Here is a 19,426-nt window from a genome sequence, read left to right as displayed (position 1 = left end):
GACCTAGGTCGGTGTACTACACAGCCCCCCTTAATCTAAACTTGGAAGAAGATTTAGATTACGTTTAAACTCATGAAGATTTTTAACTGGAAGTGCCTTATTTAAACCATCTGTAACTTGATCTTTGCTTGATACAAACCTAATATTCAACTTCTTTTCAGCCACTCGTTCTCGAACAAAGTGGAAATCTATCTCAATATGTTTAGTACGTGCATGAAATGCTGGATTTGTTGACAGATATGTGGCACCAAGGTTGACACACCACAAACAAGGTCTTTCCTTTAACTGAACTCCAAGTTCACCAAGAAGTGCTTCAACCCAAATCATTTCAGCAGTTCAATGCTTTATACTCAACTTCTGTACTTGAATGTGAAAGTGTTGCCTGTTTTCTGGCACTCCAAGAAATCAGATTTGGCCCTACAAAATTGCAAAGCCTCATGTAGACCAATCAGCATCAGAGAAGGCACTCAAAAGTGTAGATGATGATGGCTGGAAAGTGATACCAATATCAACAGTGTCTTTAACATATCTGAGAATTCTCTTAACAACTGTCCAATGAACAGTGGTTGGAGCATGTAGAAATTGACATACTTTGTTTATTGAGAAAGAAATATAAGGCCTTGTAAGTGTAAGATATTGCAGCCCTCCAATAATACTGCGATATTTTGTGCTATCTTCAGGACCAAGGGGATCCCCATCAACAAGAGAGAGAGGAAGAAAGCGGCGTAGGAGCCAACTTGCATATACGCATACCAAGCTTCTGAAGTAGATCATTGGCATACTTCTCTTGCGTAAGCAATAAACCATGACGAGTTTTCTTGACTTCAATTCTCAAAAAGAAATGCAAGTCACCAAGATCTTCAATAGCAAAATTGTCATTGAGATCATTGACTAAGGCAGTTATAACATCATTTGAGGAACTTGCCACAATAATATCATCAACATATATTTATAGGAATATTGTGATGCCTGACAGGGATATATCTGCCTTTGATGGTGTAAAACCAAGATCATGTAATTTGGAGCTAAGACGAGAGTACCATGCTCGAGGGGCTTGTTTAAGACCATAAAGAGCTTTATCTAACTTTCAAATAAAATCAGGAGATTTAGGATTTTCAAAACCTGGGGGTTGTCTCATATAAACCTCCACTTCTAGAACACCATGCGAAAACGCGTTCTTGATATCTAGCCGCCGCAAATTCTAACCTCGAGAGACTGAAATAGCTAAAATTGTTCTGATAGCAGTTGCTTTAACAACATGACTAAATGTATCTTCATAATCAATTTCATATCTCTGCTTAAAACCTTTTGCAACAAGATGAGTTTTATACCTGTCAATAGTGCCATGTGCATGTTTCTTGATGCGATATACCTATTTGCAATCAATCACATTTTCATTTGATTTTGAAGCAATGTCTCATGTTCCTCCTCCATTGCTTGTCTCCAATGCGGATCCGCAAGAGCATCAGTAAGAGAGCGAGGCTCATCTGAATATGCAAGCATGCCATAACGAACGGTACCATCCTTATAAATTTTTGGTTGTTTTATACCTTTTTGAAACCTGGTTTGAACACCAGATGCAGGAACAACTGCAGTAGGAGGGGCCGTGGAGGATCCAGCATGCTGGCAAAGATCCTCCTCGGGACCGGTGCTGCCACCAGCAGGTGCAGCAGGCCATGGCGGAGATTCTCCTGGCGAGGACCTGCTGCGACCAATGGGAGACGCCGAACGGCGCGCACGACCAGGTGGCGATGGGGACCGGGACGAGGCCCGCAACAGCTGCTGGCGCGGCAGGGCGTGTTTCGTGGGAGCATTGATGGCGGGCGTTGCCCGTGACGCTGGCGATGCGTGTAGACGTGTAGTGGGGTGGAGGCGCGTGGTTGCTGCTCCTCAGCAGCAGAGCCGATAGGAGGGCGGGAGGCTAGAGGATCCTCCTCAGGATCAGCGTTGTCAGAGTCCGAGGTGGCAGGGAGATTAGCCTCGGATCTGGTGCCCATGTTGTCTTCTTCTGCAACATCAAATATACTATTGTTTTCACTCGTTTCTTCATCATTTTCACTCGAATTTTCACCAGTATGTTCATCTTCAAGACCATTATCTTCAGCATCAGCAGCATGTGGGGGAGTATCCTGAGTAGGATTGGTGACAACAGGAATAATGGGCAATGGCATATGATCATCAGATTGAGTATCCCCATGAGTACATGCATTATGTGGTGTGGGTAGAAGAAGGATATCTTGGGTGAGAGGCCTACCAACATTAGGATGGAGAGATGCAAAGGGAAAAGCATTCTCATCAAAGACTACATCCCAAGAAATATAAACACGATCAGTAGTCACATCCAAACACTTGACATCTTTGTGAAGTGGGCTATATCCCAAAAACACACAGTGTGTGGATCTGTAAGCGAGCTTTCTTTTGTTGTAAGGACGAAGGTTTGGTAAACAGGCACACCCAAAAATCCGAAGGGAAACATAATTTGATTTTGAGAAGGGGTTCTACAGGAGTCTCATTGTTGATAACTTTACTAGGAAGAAGATTTATAAGAAAGGTGGCCGTGAGGAAAGCTTCATCCCAGAATTTCAAAGGCATGGAGGCATGTGCGAGTAGAGAGAGACCTACTTCAACAATATTACGGTGTTTTCGTTCAGCGGAACCGTTTTGTTGATGGGCATGAGGGCAATACACATGATGAGTAATGCCTATTTTATGAAAGAATCCATTGAGCTTCTCATATTCACCTTCCCAATCTGTTTGCATAGTAACTATTTTCTTCTCAAACTTGCGCTCAACATAGGCTTGAAAGTTAAGAAAAACTTGTTAAACATTAGAACGCTTTTTTCAACAAGTAGATCCATGAAAATTTACTAAAATCATTGATAAATCTTACATAGTATGAATGTTTGCTAACAGGTGCTGTACCCCATATATCAGAGAATACAAGTTCAAAAGGAACTGTGGACACACTGGTAGACACAAGATATGGCAAATGGTAACTTTTGGTAAGTTGACAAGAATCACAAACATAAGGATGTATTTCTGGACTATATGAAAGCTGATTTTTTCTAACAATCTGCACCACAAAGGAGGGATGTCCTAAGTGGTGATGCCATGCGGATGAAGATGGCTTTACTCGATGAATGCTTGCTTGGATGACCCGGCAGAGAGAGGCACTAGCGGGGCATAGCATGGTCCCTTAAACAGAGTCCTTTGCGTTTCCCGATCTTTAATCAACAAAACACCAAGGGTGAAATTCAATATAGACATCATTATCAAGGCAAAGTTTATGAATTAATAAAATATTCTTGGAGAAGCATTTGGGATATGAAGAACACTATTTAAATGCAATGTACTATGGGGAGTATGCAACATGGAATGACCAACATGCGATATAGCCATACCATTTCCATCGGCAGTGTGGACGCGGTCCTGGCCCTTGTACTTGTCGGAGGTGGTGAGCTTGTTCAACTGGCTTGTAATGTGATCAGTAGCTCCCGTGTCGGAGTACCAATTGCTGTCCACTCCATGGGATGCAACATGTGCACCCTTCTTCCTACTTCCAACATCATCCTCATCATCGCCGGAGGCAGGGTGGCCGTGGATTGTGCAAATCTGACGTCACATCCACAAAGGGAGTGGGGGCACGACCGTGACCACAACGATGGTGCCCTCCATTATCTCGGCGGCGATCAGAGCCACCATCATCACGCCGCGCAGGGCGGCGGTCTTCCCAACTCTGGCCACCATCACGGATACAGACCACTTACAGCATCGTGATTCGGCAGAGTTCTGAACAAAGTCTCCAAGATATATCACGGGAAACAGATGAAGAAACTCCGGCGTGCGCAAGGAACTGCTGCAGCTCATGGATTCTATTTCAGACTACAAAGAGTTTGTAGAAACTTTAACTGCAGGTATAAAGATAGACTTCCTTGAATGTGTGGACGACTTAGCTTCTCTGTCAGCCAAGATGGCATCTACCCATAGGCGAACCCAACCGTCCCTAAGTCCGGCACGCGCCCAGGCTTCCGGCCGGTGGCGCAACCTATTTTGATAATAAAATTTGACTGGGCTTATAATGCGTCCAGACTTGATGAAAATCTTGGGTCCGCCACTGTATCTACCCTTGAGGTACCATACAAGTGACGCTCTGAGCCTAGACTGGCGCTGTCCTGCGCCAATAGGCACCTTCAAATGCTTACATTATGTGTTGATCTTGATCTCCTGTTGTAGGCCTGCTAAGTGAATTTTGTGTGTTTGTGAGATGGCTCGTCAACGTTGTCCCTAGTTTGTGGATTTGTTGGGTGCCCTTTTGTTGCTCCATCTAATCTAAATACTAAACAGCGGAGTATGGTCGAACGTAAAACAAACCTGGTAGTAAGTCAGCATGTTTTATAGAAGTAAAAGTGTGTATCGCCTTCAAACTAGCATGTTTTAGCTTTTTTTTTAGAACAGACATCTCTACAGTGAGAAGCTGCCAAGTCCAAAATGAAATGCCGTTGTGATTTTTATGTGAAGTTGCTGGTTCAGTTTCAGGTGGTGGACGTGTGGGCACGTTGAAACAAGAAAGCTCGTGGGAGCTCGAAAAAGGATCGGTTATGGAATTGAAGCAGAGTATCAGCAGACAAGCGAATACTTGATTGATGGATGACCAGGTACTGCAAAAATGTCATGACCAGGGTGCCCGCCCTTTGATTCACCAAGATTCGGAGTCGCCGATCCAACAGAACAGCGTTCCAAGTTGGCAAGTCGGCCTGTTACTAAATGAGAATGAAACGGCATGGTGCCACTACCACCAACCCGGAGCTTTTTTGAACCCCAACATCTCTATCTAACACGGTGTAGACTGAGCAATGTGACCATACAATCTGCTCCGTTTCCATGCCGCGGAAAGAGCCGCAGCCAACGTTTACTTCGCTGCTTCGTGTGTGCGTCAGTGTGTATTCATCCACCCCCGTAGCTCGTGGTAGTAGGTTAAATGGTCTGAACCGTTCCACACCTGCTCCGTCCCATTCTCTCCCCTCTATAAATCCCGCGCCAGATTTGTCCCCGTTTCAGTACGCAATTAAACTCATCCATCAGCTCTGACGACCAGCACACGAGCCGACGGACCACGCTTCCCATAGACCAGGAGACCACAACATGCGTTCAGGTCGTCTCGCCGTCTCGGCGGCGCTCCTCTTCTCCGCCGCCGTCCTTCTCTCGGCCGTCCCGGCAGCCAGAGCCCAGGAGGAAACCGGTGAGCACCTATCGATTTTCCTCATGGATGTTCCTGTTGGTAGCTCTTAATTAACCGCATTTCACACGCAGATCGTGAGGAGGAATTCAGCTACTCGCTGGACGCGGAGAACGGGCCGGCGCACTGGGGCGAGATCAAGGAGGAGTGGTCGGCGTGCGGCAAGGGGTCGATGCAGTCGCCCATCGACCTCGCCAGCCCGCGCGTTTCCCTCGTACGCCACCTCGGCTACCTCAACCACTCCTACCGCCCTGCCCAGGCATCCATCGTCAACCGCGGCCACGACATCATGGTACCTATAGGATCGATCCTTCAGTTAATGGCGATCCAAGCGTTCCTGTACTAGTAGCTAATGGATGGTTCTCTTGCTTGCAGCTGAGCTTCCAAGGCGACGCCGGGAGCGTGTCCATCAACGGCACCGTCTACTACCTCAAGCAGCTGCACTGGCACTCCCCCACCGAGCACAGCGTCAATGGCCGCCGGTACGACCTGGAGCTGCACATGGTGCACCAGAGCGCCGAGAATAAGGCGGCCGTCATCGGCGTCTTCTACGAGATCGGCGCCCACGACGCCTTCCTGCACCAGGTAATAACCTTCTTTCTTTAAGTAAGACACCATGCTTAAGCCAACATGGCAACATGGATATTATCATATTAAAAGATGCAATGATTAACTCTCGTCTTGACGGATGTTGCTCGCAGCTGGAGCCTTACCTGGAGATGATAGCGGAGCAGAAGGACCGGGAGGAGAAGGTGGGCGTGATGGATCCCCGGGGCGCCAGGGGCAGGGCCAGCGTGTACTACCGCTACATGGGCTCCCTCACCACGCCGCCCTGCGCGGAAGGGGTCATCTGGACCATCGTCAGGAGGGTAGGTTCCATCCACCTTCACGCCTCGCATCATGATTCATGAGCAACATAAACAACTTCAAATAAGATATCCAGAACTTGGCAGTTGGCATTGCCATGTACAGATTCTTTCTGATTCTTTTCTTCAGAAAGAATCCTCCCGTTTTCGTCTTCAGAAAGTACTCGTGTTCTTTTTCTATGGTTGGTGAAGCATCCAGGAATTTGCTTCTAAATGAGTATCCTCTAATTTTGCAGGTTCGCACCGTGTCGAGGCCCCAGCTGGAGCTTCTTCGGGCGGCCGTCCACGACGTAAGTTTTTCTTCCTGACCGCTTTCCATGAAAGTGAGTTTTATGTGAAACTCGACGCACGACCGCCACCCAAAGTCTTCGGGCTAGTGTGGTACGCCGTAGACTTCACCAAAGACATCGATCTAGAAGGAGCCTGGAAACCAAATTAAAACATGTCTAAAACTAGAAGCTGCCTTCAATTTGATTGAACTCGCCTGTGGACTAATATTCGAGAATGAAAGAATAAGTAGCTTGGACTAATCTGCCTCCACCGTGCAGGATATGGAGAAGAACGCGAGGCCCCGGCAGGAGGTGAACAGCAGAGATATCAGCATGTTCCGGCCTTCTCAGCAGCGCAAACGTTGATTTTTAGGGTCGATTCTCTTATTAGTCTGGTACTTCGGCGGCCTGAGAGATACATTGATTATACCATATTTTTTGTACTGTAGATCGTTCTATCCATTTCGAATTTTTGGTGCCTGTATACGGTTGCTGAATAAAGGGGCACGACTGGTTCATATCCATGTGTATATGTCTGAATAAAGGGGCACGACTGGTTCATATCCATGTGTATATGTCTGATGTTGATTTAAATATTGTTTTTGCTGGTTGATTTAATTATTGTTGGGTACTCCATAACTCTCATCCAACTGTCAATCCATTAAAAAACGAAAAAAGACTGGCTAGGATTTGATTATGGTTGAGTACCGCGAGGACTGCAATAAGACCATCCAATCCAGTTGGTGGTATCCTGGTGCGGTCGGTCCCTGTTAACAATCATGCAACGAATGGTCCCAGCCCTGATATTATACTCCCTTCGTTTTAGTTTACTAAGGCTAGGTATATTCTAAGATCGTCAATTTGATAAATTTAATATAAGATATATATTACAAAAATATACCATTACATTTTTTAGGTTTTATATTTTCTAATAGGATAATTTTTATATTATATAAATTAAATTGACGATCTAAGTACACGTGTAAGCTTAGTAAACTGAGATAGAGGGAGTAATAATCTCTCTTGCAATCCTTGGTAGAGCTAGGCGAGTCCTCAACGTTCCTCGGGCAAGTACAATAAGATCCAGTCAGCTCGCTATAAAAGATAAATTATTATTTCTTTGCTTAGTTGGAGGAGTGAGAAGAGGAGAGAGAGGTAAGTGAGCTTTTATGCAAGAGCCAACTCTTACACGTGCTCTTAGACACTTTGTGAAAGTGAAGGGTGAACCATAGTTTAAAAAGGTAGTACATTTTTAGAGTCAACTTTTGCATATGATAGCTATAAGTTGGCTACAGATGACATGGCAACCCACAATAGCTAGTTGCTGGCTACACTATTATTTTTACTCTTATTTACTTAATAACTTTTCCTATTAATTTTTGCAAAGATCTAGTCAAGTTCACTATTGCTGGGCATGACAAAACCTGACGACCTCAGCAGGTCCTTATCGTGCCCACGTAGCCTGGTACGATGATGGTGCGAGACCAGACTTGTGCGCCATGTGCCTTTGACGCCGGTCTGAATCCAACTTTCTCAACGTTCCAACCCTTGAAAAACGCAGAAGAGTTAAGGCTTAGTTTGATATCTAAGTTTTTCTAAAACTAAAGTACTGTAAACTATAGTATTTCTGTCTAGGTAACAAATACTTCATTTTTAGAAGAAAAAAAAGTCAAGACTCTTTTTTCTATACTTCAAAATAAATGCAGTTTTGTGCAGTTTCTGGAAAAAAACGAAGTATAGAAAAGTGTAGTTTTTGCTGAAACCAAACACCCCAGAGTATTCAATACCATGGTATTTTTTAGAAACCAATGAAAAAACGTTGCTGCCAAACGCAGCCTAAGCATCCAATGTTGGTCCTTTTCATATCAGCAGTTGCTCGTTTCTGGTTTCGAATGAACACCAGACAATCACACGGTCGTGAGCTTCTTCGTGACAGCTGAGAAAATGGCGGTCTCCTGAAAGCAATACTAGAATACTAGAATAACACAATGTGAGTGTAGAATCTGGCAGTTGGTGAGGGATTGGAAGTTGGTGGACCTACATAGGGTAATCAGTGACTACTAATACACAACATGTCTTCACAAACAGCTGTGTTGGCGCATTACACACTATTTTCAACCGTCACTATGCTAAGGTAGACAATGAACGCAGCTGGTTGAATAAACCATGTGCGATAACCTCGTATTTCAAACATCACGTTATCTCAAAATCTCTTTGTGATATTAACGGCCTTCACAAATGGTTGTTCATAGTCGAGTGTCTGCATTTTGGCTTATTGCGAACGACTTGTGTAGTTTCGTTGTTTATTCAACTTATTTCGCACATATTGTAGTTTAAACTAGAGGTACACCGATTGATAATATTGCATAGTTTTTACCTGCAGAATCATGATACAAGCAGATCTATGCCTAGTTGTACCAATTATATCTGTTGACAAGTTCATCCACCACATATACATACATTTCGACATGTACTCATTGCTAGCTATACAAGGGATATACAAAGTAGATAATTTAGTTTTTTTGGTTGTGTTTTTGTGGTTCTAGAAGGATAATATCACCACCATCTTCCCAAGACTATGGCAGTATATCCCTTATTGTACCTCATCTTGTTTCAACAAGAACCCCTTGCAGTTGTTGACTTCCTGAAGTAAGATGTATTCACCGACTTCTTTAAGTGAGGTGTCGTTGTGGATTTCCTCAAGTGAAGTGTGGTTCCTAACCATTAGAAAGTGCCTTAGATAAGGTCATCCCCAGTGCTTTTGAGACATGATTTGAAAGTGAGTGGCTAGACACCATCAAGCTGAAGATATCCACCGACTGCATCTAGGAGGTCGGCCTGGAGGAGGAATATGACAAGATTGTCATGGACGCACGCTGGACAGCGTTTGTGAAAACACATGACTTCATGATAGGGCACATCACGATATTCAAGAAGATTGACACTAGATCCTCGAAGGTGCTCGTATTTGATCACGACAACTGTGAGAAGGTGATCAAGTGTAAAGGTAATCACTCACCATTGGAGGAACAATCTGAATCAGATCTCTAATAAGGTGGTGGCTGTTCGATTCTAATTACAACTGCTTTGCAGAGAGGTGATCAATACGTATATATACCAGTCTCTTCAATGATGCATTTGTGGTCAACATGATGGTACTCTTATATATGCGCGTGAGTCATCCACACACAATGTAGATTTACTATGATGTTAAACTTGAAGGCTTGAGTTGTAGTTCATATCTCTAGTTACATTAGTAAGTGCTTCTGTTGGCTGTATCATGAAAAACACGTGTTTTTATGTTGTGTGGTGAAGTCAAAATGCATCATTTTGTTCCTCGTTAATCGCATGCATGCACCAACAAATCCACCTTCCATTTCTACTTACAGTGTTTGCATGATAGAAGATACACCGTTGCCTGCTTCCATCTAGAAAGGTACCGGATGCAATTCACAAAATAAGAAAGGTGGCAGATACGCTGGTCTATCTTGATTTTGAAGAATATTGTAAATTTGTAAACTACGAAGAATTATATATGTACGTAGCTCCTCACACATAACGTGGATGTATTATTATGTAAAACTTAAAAGCTTGAACTATAGTTCATGTCTAGTTATATTATTATGTGCTTTTGTTGGCTGTACTGTGATGAACACACATTGTTCTGTTGTTTGCAGTTAAAATATACCAGGCATGAAGATCTTTGTTTCAAATGCTTTGGTAACCAGTATCGGCTCTACCACCTTTCTGCAAGCTAGAATAATCTCACTGGATCAATATCACCAGGAATAAGGGAACCAGTTGACACTACCGCGTTGAACTTTTTTTTTCAAAAATTAGCTAGGCTCCTGCTAACAAACATATTAGACGTAAATAAGCAACCTTCGGTAACGATCAGTGTTCCAGCGGTGCCCCATGTACCACATAATTTTTTTGTGAGGGTAACCCATGTACCACATTCCGAATAGAAACGAAGTATTGTACAACATTTTCTGTCTGGGTCCAATATTTCACTTTTGGGTTGCCGTCGACCATCTACATGGTAATTATTGTGCGCCTACTTACTCCGGCAATAACAGCTCAAGAAATGCAAATGGGTCTTTCTACTTATGCACTTTCGACTTCTTTTCTAATGAAATACGAATCCCTAGAAATAGCACACAAATATTCTATATACAATTGTTTTATTTATTTTATATTCTTGGATTGCAATTTTTGAAGCTGCGCATACCCAATATGAAAACCTTGATCGCTCCATGTTCACCATGGAGCACGGTATTTTGAAAAAAATACTAAATTGGATTTTAAATTTTTGAAAAAATGAAAAAGTTCATGATTTATTCTATCAACTTGCAAGATATTAGAGCGAAAGAGCTTGTAATAAAGTCTACAAAAAAATACAGATAAACCTGTCGTGAAGAAGTGCAGCATATTGAACCAAATATATCTAAATCCGCTGTATTAAAGAAGTTGTTTAGCAGAAAGTTTGAGCATATATTGTTGTCAAAATTGCAAGGCACCCAGTTCGTCATGTAGACTAAACTCTTATGTTCGAATCCTTTGTTAACGTATATTTGGCAGTATTTTTCTTGTAACTACAGTGTAGTAGGGATGTACTGACAATTTCAACCCATATCCTGCAGCGTCCCTCAACTTAATAACAAGTTAAAATTAAACGGCTGAGTTCAGAAAAAAAGTCAAGTGGCTAGAAATTGTGGGTAAAAACGAAGATACCACATGTTTCTTGTATAGGGAGACTGAATTCATGGACCCATCAGCGAGTTGCGTCCCTGAAAGTTATAACAAAGTAAAATTAAAAGAAACAGATCGAAAAAGAAGGCAAGTAGCCCTAATATCACGTGTGAAAAAATCGAAGACAACACAAGTTTTTTGTAAAAGGAGGCTAACATCTGAGACCCATCAACCAGCACCGCTAGTGTCCCTCAAAGTTATCACAAGCTAAAATTAAATAAAAAGGATCAGAAAAATACAAGTATCCCGCAATATCACATGTAAAAAAAAATCAAAATATCTCAAGTTTTTTGTACATAGAGGCTGACATGTGAGACCCAACCGCCAGCAGCGCCCTCAACGTTTAAAAGTTAAAAATAAACGGAAGGGGCCGAAAAAAGCAAGTATCCCGTAATATCACGAGTACAAAATAATCGAGATATCACACGTTTTTTTGTATATAGAGGCTGACATTAGGGACCCATCATCACGTCACACCAATAAGGCAGCAAGAGATCACAAGAAAAGTCAAGTAGGCAGAAATCACGGGAAAATAGTAATCCAAAGAAAGAAACGTTTATTGTTCGGAGATGCTGACATCAGGAACCCATCTTCCAGCAGGCTCCTCAATGCTAACAAGGCTGCAGAGGGTCGATGTAAGGGTACATTGCCCCTATGTGTGGTTTTGGTAATTAATAACAACCCCTATGGACTAATGTTTTCATTGAGTTTATATGAAGGAATATTCCATAGGTACTACTTGTATTCCATGTGTTGGATTCAAGTATGGATGCCATGAAGATAAAGATATACCTTATGTATTGGCATCAAGATCATCGATTTGAAGATATATATGTGATATGATCAAGAAGAAAAAATGAAGATGGAGTTCTTATGTGGAACTCAATATTAGCCATGCTCTAGCTTATGTGGTAAGCAATGAATGATCAAGATCTTGAGAGCTTGATTCCAAGTGAAGAATTCAAATTATGGCTCTAAGTTGGTGTCATGATAGTCTCATAAATCGAGCTATGGTTGACTAAGATTTAGAGCATGCAAACAAATGAAAAATTCTTTTTACACCTCAAGATAGTATGATAGAGCATGAGAAGATATAAGGTTGACCAATACAAAGAGTGAAGAATAGATTCAAGTTCAACACATGAAGCATGAAGAATGTGCCACGTGAAGTCACGTGGTATGGTAAGCCTTAGCAATTATGCTTCATGAACTAACCTATCATATATGTGCTCTTGTGTTGTCTATGTGGGTTAGGTATCTTTCTATGGGCAGGCATCAAAAGTGAGATCTCATATAGCCCATGAGAGGATGACGGCAAGTGGTGATCGTCATCAAGAAGGTTGAGTTGGGCAAGTTCAAGTTGAGCATCTCGAGAGGATCATATGCTTGAAGCTTGCCGTCCATTTGGTGATAATGGACATGTGAAGATGTGCATCAATGAAGATTTCCCATCATAGTGTATGGGGGAGCATTTGTGAGTCTTCACGAAGCAACAATGATCAAGTGAGGCATTCCGGCTTGGGTGGAGCTTGAAGAGTTATCATCAAGATCAAGCGGGATGCGCAAGGCAAAGGTATGGCCATGATAGGTTTTCCTTTTACTGGTCTCAATGTGGTTGATGGGAGAACGGATTATAGGATAGATAGCCGCACTATCAAGAGGGGCTTTCGGTTGGGTAACTTGATCACATCGTCTTAGGGAGCTCAATCCTTTGCATACTTTGCATATCCCTATTGCTTCTTAGTGTTTCTCTATGAGAGGTTCTTGAGCTTATTGCTAGCTTTACAACAAGCCCAAGTTCATCGAAAACGGAATCCAGATGCATCTTCTATTGCGTTTTCGAGTTTAGACGTTAACGGTGGGAGACTCCCTCTCTAAAAACATCTTGCTATCACTTGTTGTTCATATATATATATATTGTGCCTATCTAGCTTAGCTCTTGTTGTTGTTGCACTAAGTTGAACCTAGCATATTTAGGGGTTGTGCTTGTAAACTAAACGTTAGTTTAATTCCGCATTCTTACAAGCCAAATCCGTAAGAGTTTTTAAACGCCTATTCACCCCACCCCCCCTCTAGGCAACATCTCGTCCTTTCAGTCGAAACAAAAAAATGAAGTAGCCAAAAATCACGGGTAAAAATAAATCCAATAAATAAAACGTTTATTGTTTAGAGAGGCTCGCATATAGGACCCATCTTGCAGCAGCGACTTGAACGTTACAAAGGCGGCATGAGATCGAAATAAAAAGTCAACTAGCCAGAAATCACGGTTAAAAAATAAATTCAAGAAAAAACGCTTATTGTTAGGAGATGATGACATCAAGGACCCATATGCCGGCAACGTCCTCAATGTTATAAATGCGACACGGGATCAAAAAAAAAATTAAAGTAGCCAGAAATCAGGGGTAAAAAATAATCCAAGAAAGAAAATATTTATTGTACAAAGAGGCTGATATATTTGACGTATTTTACAGCAACAGCCTCAATGTTATAGAGGCGGGTTGTAACATCTCAAATTTTCAAACAAAGAAGAAAATGAATTTCATTATTTTCCAATTTTTGGAAACAACAGAAACTTTTATTAAATTTAGTTTGATACATAGTGATCCTGCTTATATGTTGTGATATTTCCATGATTGTTTATTGAAGTATTTTTTTTGAAATGATCTTAAACCCTAAACCCTATCCTTTTTACCATCCAAGTTAAAACAAAATAAAAAGAAATTAAATAAGAAAAGGGCCTATGAGCCTATGGCTATTTTTGGTAAAACTTTTACCTAGGCTTTTCTACCTTGTTTAGGTGTTTTGAAAACATAAACAAACCTAACCTAGTACTTACCAACTAATTCAAGTGAGAAACAAAAATAAAATAAACTTTGCATAGAAGCATATGTGACACATAGCCATATTACCAAATTTTGACCTATGCCTTCCTACCTTACCCTAATGGTTTGAAACCTTTACCAAACTCAATCTAATACTAAATAAACCCTAGAACATGCCTAAGTGAAGCAAAGAAAAGGAAAATAAGAAATGAAGAAAAATGCAATTCATCACATACATGTGCTTATGGCCATTTTTGCAAATCTTTGAACTAGGCCTTTTGGAATTGTTTCAATGGTTTGGAAATGTTCCTAAACAAATAAGAATCACTTTTGAATCAAAAAAAACCAAATCAAGTAGAGAGAAATAAAATAAATGAGAAAAATGGAAATCTCACTCACATACACAAATGGCCATTTTTGCAAATCATCAACCAAGGCCACCATTGCTTGTGCCATTACTTGTGAAACACTAATATATCAATAACAAACACATTTGCATCAAAGAAACACAAATCAAATCAAAGGAAAAATCAAATCCTTGTTACATATGATAATGGTCATTTTGCCCTTTCTTAACATCATGCCCACTTAGAGCCCCTGGTTTGAGAGATTCTTAAACTAAACCTGGCCAACTCTTTCCACCTGATCCAAGACCATATCAAGGTGAACATTTTTGGTGTTGACCATCAGGGTTGACTCCGCCTAGTTTGACCATTATAAATGAGACAAGTTGCAACATTCAAACAAAGAGAAGATCACCTCAATTTTGAAACTTTGCAAATCAGCACCAAAATGCACACCACCACCACCACTCTACTCCATATATTATTCAAATCCACTCCACCAAAAATCTCTGCAAAATTCAAATAAAAAGTTCATGCGGCCATTTGGTCGAGCACCTTGTGTGCAAAAATCAGTAAAGTAGACACATGTTATAACCCAACAGATTTTTGCCTAAATCCCTTTTGCTTTGTGATCATCAACCTCCTGGTACCTCCTCTGCATCAGACCATGCACTTTGGCCCTGATAAAAGTAGAGGAATGATCACTTTGCATCCATGCCGTGCCCCTTTGCCACTCCCATGCCACTCATCCTCTCCCTTTACCTCTGGTCCCCTCCACCATGTCACCGAGGTGGCCCACACTCCACTGAGCCTGCTGGTACCATCCCTGGCTGAAGACGCGCACGACATTGGCCAGCAGTCGACATGCCCAGACGCGCCCAGGACGGCCAGTACACGCCAGAGCGCGCACGGGCACAGCCCTCGCGCCAGAGCGCACGCGTGCGCCGTCGCCTCCATAAACCCCTACCCCTCTACTTCTGCATCAAGCTTCACCGCACCACCAGCTACACTGTAGACACGCTCAAATGCATGCAGGAGCCCTGTCGCCGTCGCCATGATCGTCGTCCTCCGCCACGGCACTGTCCGCTCCCATCAAACTCCTGCAAGCTCTCGTCCATCATTTGCCACGCCAGCACGCTCCCTAGCTTCGCCTAGACGTCGCCTACATCACGCGCACCTCGCCTTGCCCCTTCGCCGTTCCAATCACCGTCGCCATGGTCGACCGCATGCGTGCACCCGCAGCACCCCTTCACCCTATAAAAGGAGAGCCCCCGCGCCTCAATCCTTCACACCCCTCGCTTCCCCTCTCCCTCCTGACCTTCCTCGACACCTCTCCGCTCCACATTGCCCACTCCGTTGTCGCAATTTAGCCGGAGACCGCCGCCACAGTAGCTCAACGCCGGAGAAGATCCCGACCACCTCCGCTCCTCCCACGACCACCCCTCGCTTCCTCGTCCTCGACAACACCGCCGCACACCCTCGCCGAGCCTCGCCGGACCCTGGTTAGCTCTCCCACCCCCTAGGCTCGCCGCCAGCACGTCGGATCTCGCCGGAGACGACGACCTCCCTGAGCCACTGGATCCTCTTTTAATCTAACGGCCCGCAGCGCTGCGTACCGCTTAGGCGTTTAAAACGCACTGACGCGTAGGCCCCACATGTCAGGCGGCCCACTGAGCGCTGAAGCGTTACTGGGCTGGCCCGTTTATTTTCCCGCGCAGGCCCACGAATTCGAATTCTGTTTAATTCATGTGATACAAATTACTCTGCTGATGCTGTTTTTAAATTCAAATAGTTTCAAATCCACGGCACCAAATTTGACAAATTTTATATATTTGGAAAGCCCATGAAATGCTCCATCCAACCACACTGGAATCAAACCAAGATCAGTTGTAGAATTTGAATAGTAAAAATAACAAGTCAGGGAGTTTTCAGAATTCAAATAAATTTAGAAAATCAACCATAATGAATTTTAAGGTGATTCCACCTCTCATAATTCACATTTCAAAAATTCTAATTGTTTATGCAAAAATATGATATGGGTACTTTATATGATCATGGGCTAGAATCAAAATTGGCTATATAGTCAATACTAGCCCATTTAAATCATTTTCAAATTTGAGTTTTCAAATCTATGAGGTGTAGAACCTCATTTAAATCATCTTCCCAAGTGTTATGAAGTAATGTGATGTCCTTAGTTAGATGGTCTCACACTTGCTCACTTGAGGATATTAAATCACAATAGTTATGTAAATTGCATGAGATGATGAATCTCATTTAAACTATTTTTCTCAAAGGATAAGTATGAAGTGTTGACCTTGGTCAACATGTGATCATACATTGTTATTTGAGGAGATTAAATCTTGAGAAGATTCAATGAGAGGAAATTATTTCTCCAAACCAAAGAGAAACCCTAATCCACATTTCAATGAGAGGAAATTATTTTCCTAAAACACTAAGTAAGAAAACCCTAGCATGATTTTGGGTAGCAATGCAAAGTGATGATGCTAGATCATCTTGAGTGAGCCCTTAAGGCTAAACTAGTCTACTTAAGTATTGATTGGTGTTTGTATCCTTGTATTCATTTATAGACGCTAGTACCGGAGACTATCAAGAGGAGGAGGATTTCTACCAAGGAGAAGAAGAGAACTTTGATCACTACCCCACTCAAGGCAAGCTAACACTCTTGCAAAGTTCCCATGTGCCAAGCTCTCATGGAGCAAGGCACCCTTACACTTTGATTTCTGTTTAGGGATCCAACCCCCTTTGTTATTCTTGCAAGCTTTTTACTTTATTTATCAAAGCTTATTTATTATTTTAACTTGGTCTAAGTCTAGAGTGTTTCAAGAGCATCAAGAGTAGCCTAGAGAAATACAAGTAGATTAGTACCCCTCATGACTAGTTGCTAGTGCTAAACTAAAATTGACTACTCTAGATGGGAACTTGTGAAAACCAATGACTTTGAAAACCTTGGAATGATGAGTCATTCTATTGAAAGATTTTGAAGGTGAATGTGAACTGTGAATGACTTGGTGAAACTTACCAAAAACTGATGGTTGGGTTCGGATGCGATACCATTCCAATTCTTGAGTATCCCCACAATACCTGAATCTGGTTAGGGCTTAACTGGAAACTTATGTATTTTAGTATGGGTTCCCTCCGAACAAGCGTCATAGGGGTTATGCCGAGGCTGCCTCCATTGAAAGTGAAATGACGTGAAATGAGGTGAATGTCCTACCCAAGCCCTGTGCAGTTCCCGGGTTGGTGGTTGGCTCTCACCGGGAGGCCAAGCTCATGGGGAGAGGTGCCTATACTAGAGTATGTAAATGAAAGGTTAGGATTGGTAGTTCGCGTACTGCGTACGATAAATCAGGGCCAGTTACCCCTGATGGACTATTGCAATTGTTGTGGCACAAGTGTACGACCTCTCCAGAGTTTAAACTATTCGAATAGCCGCGTCCGCGGTCATGGACAGTTGGGAAGGCCATAATGTTCCGTCATCAGAACTTTTACAAAAATATGAATGGTGACTTGTGACTTGAATTGAAATGCGACTTTAACTTTGAATCACAACAGAGTTGTGAGAATGACACTAATATTCCCACTTGAGTTAAGTTAGGCAATCAAAGAGTCTTTGTTTACTAAAGGGTTTATGAAATAAAACTGGCTTTATGCAAATGAAACTAGAGCTTAGAACCCCCTTACTATAGTTGATAATACTTACCCTAGTATTAGTTTGCGAGTACTTTAAAGTACTCACGGCTGTGTCCCTGGCTATTCAAATGGCCAGACTTTGAAGATGAGCCCCAGTACCAGGATGAAGGACATCAGGACGTCTACGACAACTAGGACTACTCCTGACGTCAACAGTTGCCTGTGGAACAGATGGACCACAACCGTTACTTCGCTTCCGCTATGTGATTTGTAATAGGATCTCTAGATCCTCTATGTAGTATTAAGACTGGATCATGTGATCCTTTGTTGTAAGACGATTATGGTATGTAATGAATGATGTGTTGTGATATCAATCTATTATGTCTCGCAAAAACAATATTCCTGGGATTGCGAGGTACGACATAATAGGCATCTGGACTTAAAAATCCGGGTGTTGACAAGTTGGTATCAAAGCCATTGTTTGACCTTAGGAGACCCTAGTTAGAATGGACGTCTGAAAAACTTAGTTTCAAAACAAAGGAAGTGAATATTTATGAAAACTTATTCTCACTCTTACCCTTGAGATCTTTTCAAAATGAGAAAACCATGCTTTACTTTTCCTTAGATTACGACATAAAATTTGGACACACTACTCTCTTCTATAACTTACTCATCCTAATTGCTCACAGATGTAGTACAACTGTGAGTCATATCAGCTTGGCCACGGAGGAAACCTAATGTTCGAGAAGGATTTGAAGCAACTAGTTGAATATCTAGGACGCCCGTATCCTGAGTTCTTCGGAATACCCCTCAACAATCCATCGGGAGGACAACCTTGGTGGGAAGTGACTGCAGATCTAAGAGGAAAGCTTGGAGCCCCAACTTGGGAAACCATCTGGTTTTCTGTAATGGGAAACACTTGGAAGGAAGGAATAGCCACAGCAATGCAAGAAGCAATTGCCCGTCTGTGCGGACAGAATGTGAACAAGCTCAAGAATACTCGCTTCATTTACTACCCAAGACATGATCCCATGGGAAGACCAATAACTATGCCGCCGCACCCGGAGATGAACCACTATGTCGCATACCTAGACTTCATGTGGTACAAGACCCGCAAGGAGTTGGATAACACCCTCACCTTTCGCCAAGCACATTACCCGTGAAGACGAAGAATCCACCCTGAAGAGAAGTATCATTAAAGTACTATCGTAGGTGTGAGTTTGTATCAGGATCCCCTTGTATCGTAGAACGAATGAATGGTTCTTCAAACCAACGGTGTGTTAGATTTGTAATGTGTGATGCTTGGTATGAATGAAAAAGTGTTGATGGTTTTTACCCCCTCAACACTACTCAAGTTTTTAAGTTTTGAACTTTTTGAACCTTAAACCAAACAAACCATAGAAATTTCCCTCTTATCTTATCATCTACCTCAATGTTCAGATGGTCCCACCAACCCGCAGCACCAACCAGGATGCAATGATGCAGT

The 19,426-nt window shown here is 42.4% G+C and overlaps 2 protein-coding genes across 2 annotated transcripts; one reads left to right on the top strand and one right to left on the bottom strand.

Annotated features, from left to right (window-relative positions):
* Positions 1-435: 435 nt before the first annotated feature.
* On the bottom strand, positions 436-3,747 carry LOC139833691 (uncharacterized). Its single transcript, XM_071824032.1, has 7 exons — positions 3,655-3,747; positions 3,402-3,612; positions 2,742-2,798; positions 1,551-2,302; positions 1,207-1,372; positions 754-858; positions 436-548 (listed from the first exon to the last, which is right to left on the bottom strand). Exons 1-7 carry the CDS (start codon positions 3,745-3,747, stop codon positions 436-438), a joined length of 1,497 nt encoding a protein of 498 aa, XP_071680133.1.
* Positions 3,748-5,016: 1,269 nt separating this feature from the next.
* Positions 5,017-6,934, top strand: LOC127318560 (alpha carbonic anhydrase 7). Its single transcript, XM_051349041.2, has 6 exons — positions 5,017-5,239; positions 5,311-5,528; positions 5,612-5,821; positions 5,938-6,105; positions 6,339-6,392; positions 6,651-6,934. Exons 1-6 carry the CDS (start codon positions 5,143-5,145, stop codon positions 6,735-6,737), a joined length of 834 nt encoding a protein of 277 aa, XP_051205001.1. The 5' UTR covers positions 5,017-5,142; the 3' UTR covers positions 6,738-6,934.
* The last annotated feature ends 12,492 nt before the right edge of the window (positions 6,935-19,426 follow it).

Source organism: Lolium perenne, chromosome 7, assembly GCF_019359855.2.
Source record: "Lolium perenne isolate Kyuss_39 chromosome 7, Kyuss_2.0, whole genome shotgun sequence".
NCBI lineage: Eukaryota > Viridiplantae > Streptophyta > Magnoliopsida > Poales > Poaceae > Lolium > Lolium perenne.
Note: the sequence above shows the minus strand (reverse complement) of the source record. Positions and strands in the feature narration are given on the sequence as shown.

Excerpts from the sequence above, each read along its gene's own strand:
- LOC127318560 (XM_051349041.2), top strand. The coding sequence starts at position 5,143 with ATGCGTTCAGGTCGTCTCGCCGTCTCGGCGGCGCTCCTCTTCTCCGCC. Across the intron at positions 5,240-5,310 it reads CAGAGCCCAGGAGGAAACCG|ATCGTGAGGAGGAATTCAGC; the intron begins GTGAGCACCTAT and ends TTTCACACGCAG. Across the intron at positions 6,393-6,650 it reads TTCGGGCGGCCGTCCACGAC|GATATGGAGAAGAACGCGAG; the intron begins GTAAGTTTTTCT and ends TCCACCGTGCAG.
- LOC139833691 (XM_071824032.1), bottom strand. The coding sequence starts at position 3,747 with ATGGTGGCCAGAGTTGGGAAGACCGCCGCCCTGCGCGGCGTGATGATG. Across the intron at positions 3,613-3,654 it reads TGGAGGGCACCATCGTTGTG|ATTTGCACAATCCACGGCCA; the intron begins GTCACGGTCGTG and ends ATGTGACGTCAG. Across the intron at positions 859-1,206 it reads AGCTATTTCAGTCTCTCGAG|ATCTTGGTGACTTGCATTTC; the intron begins GTTAGAATTTGC and ends TTGCTATTGAAG.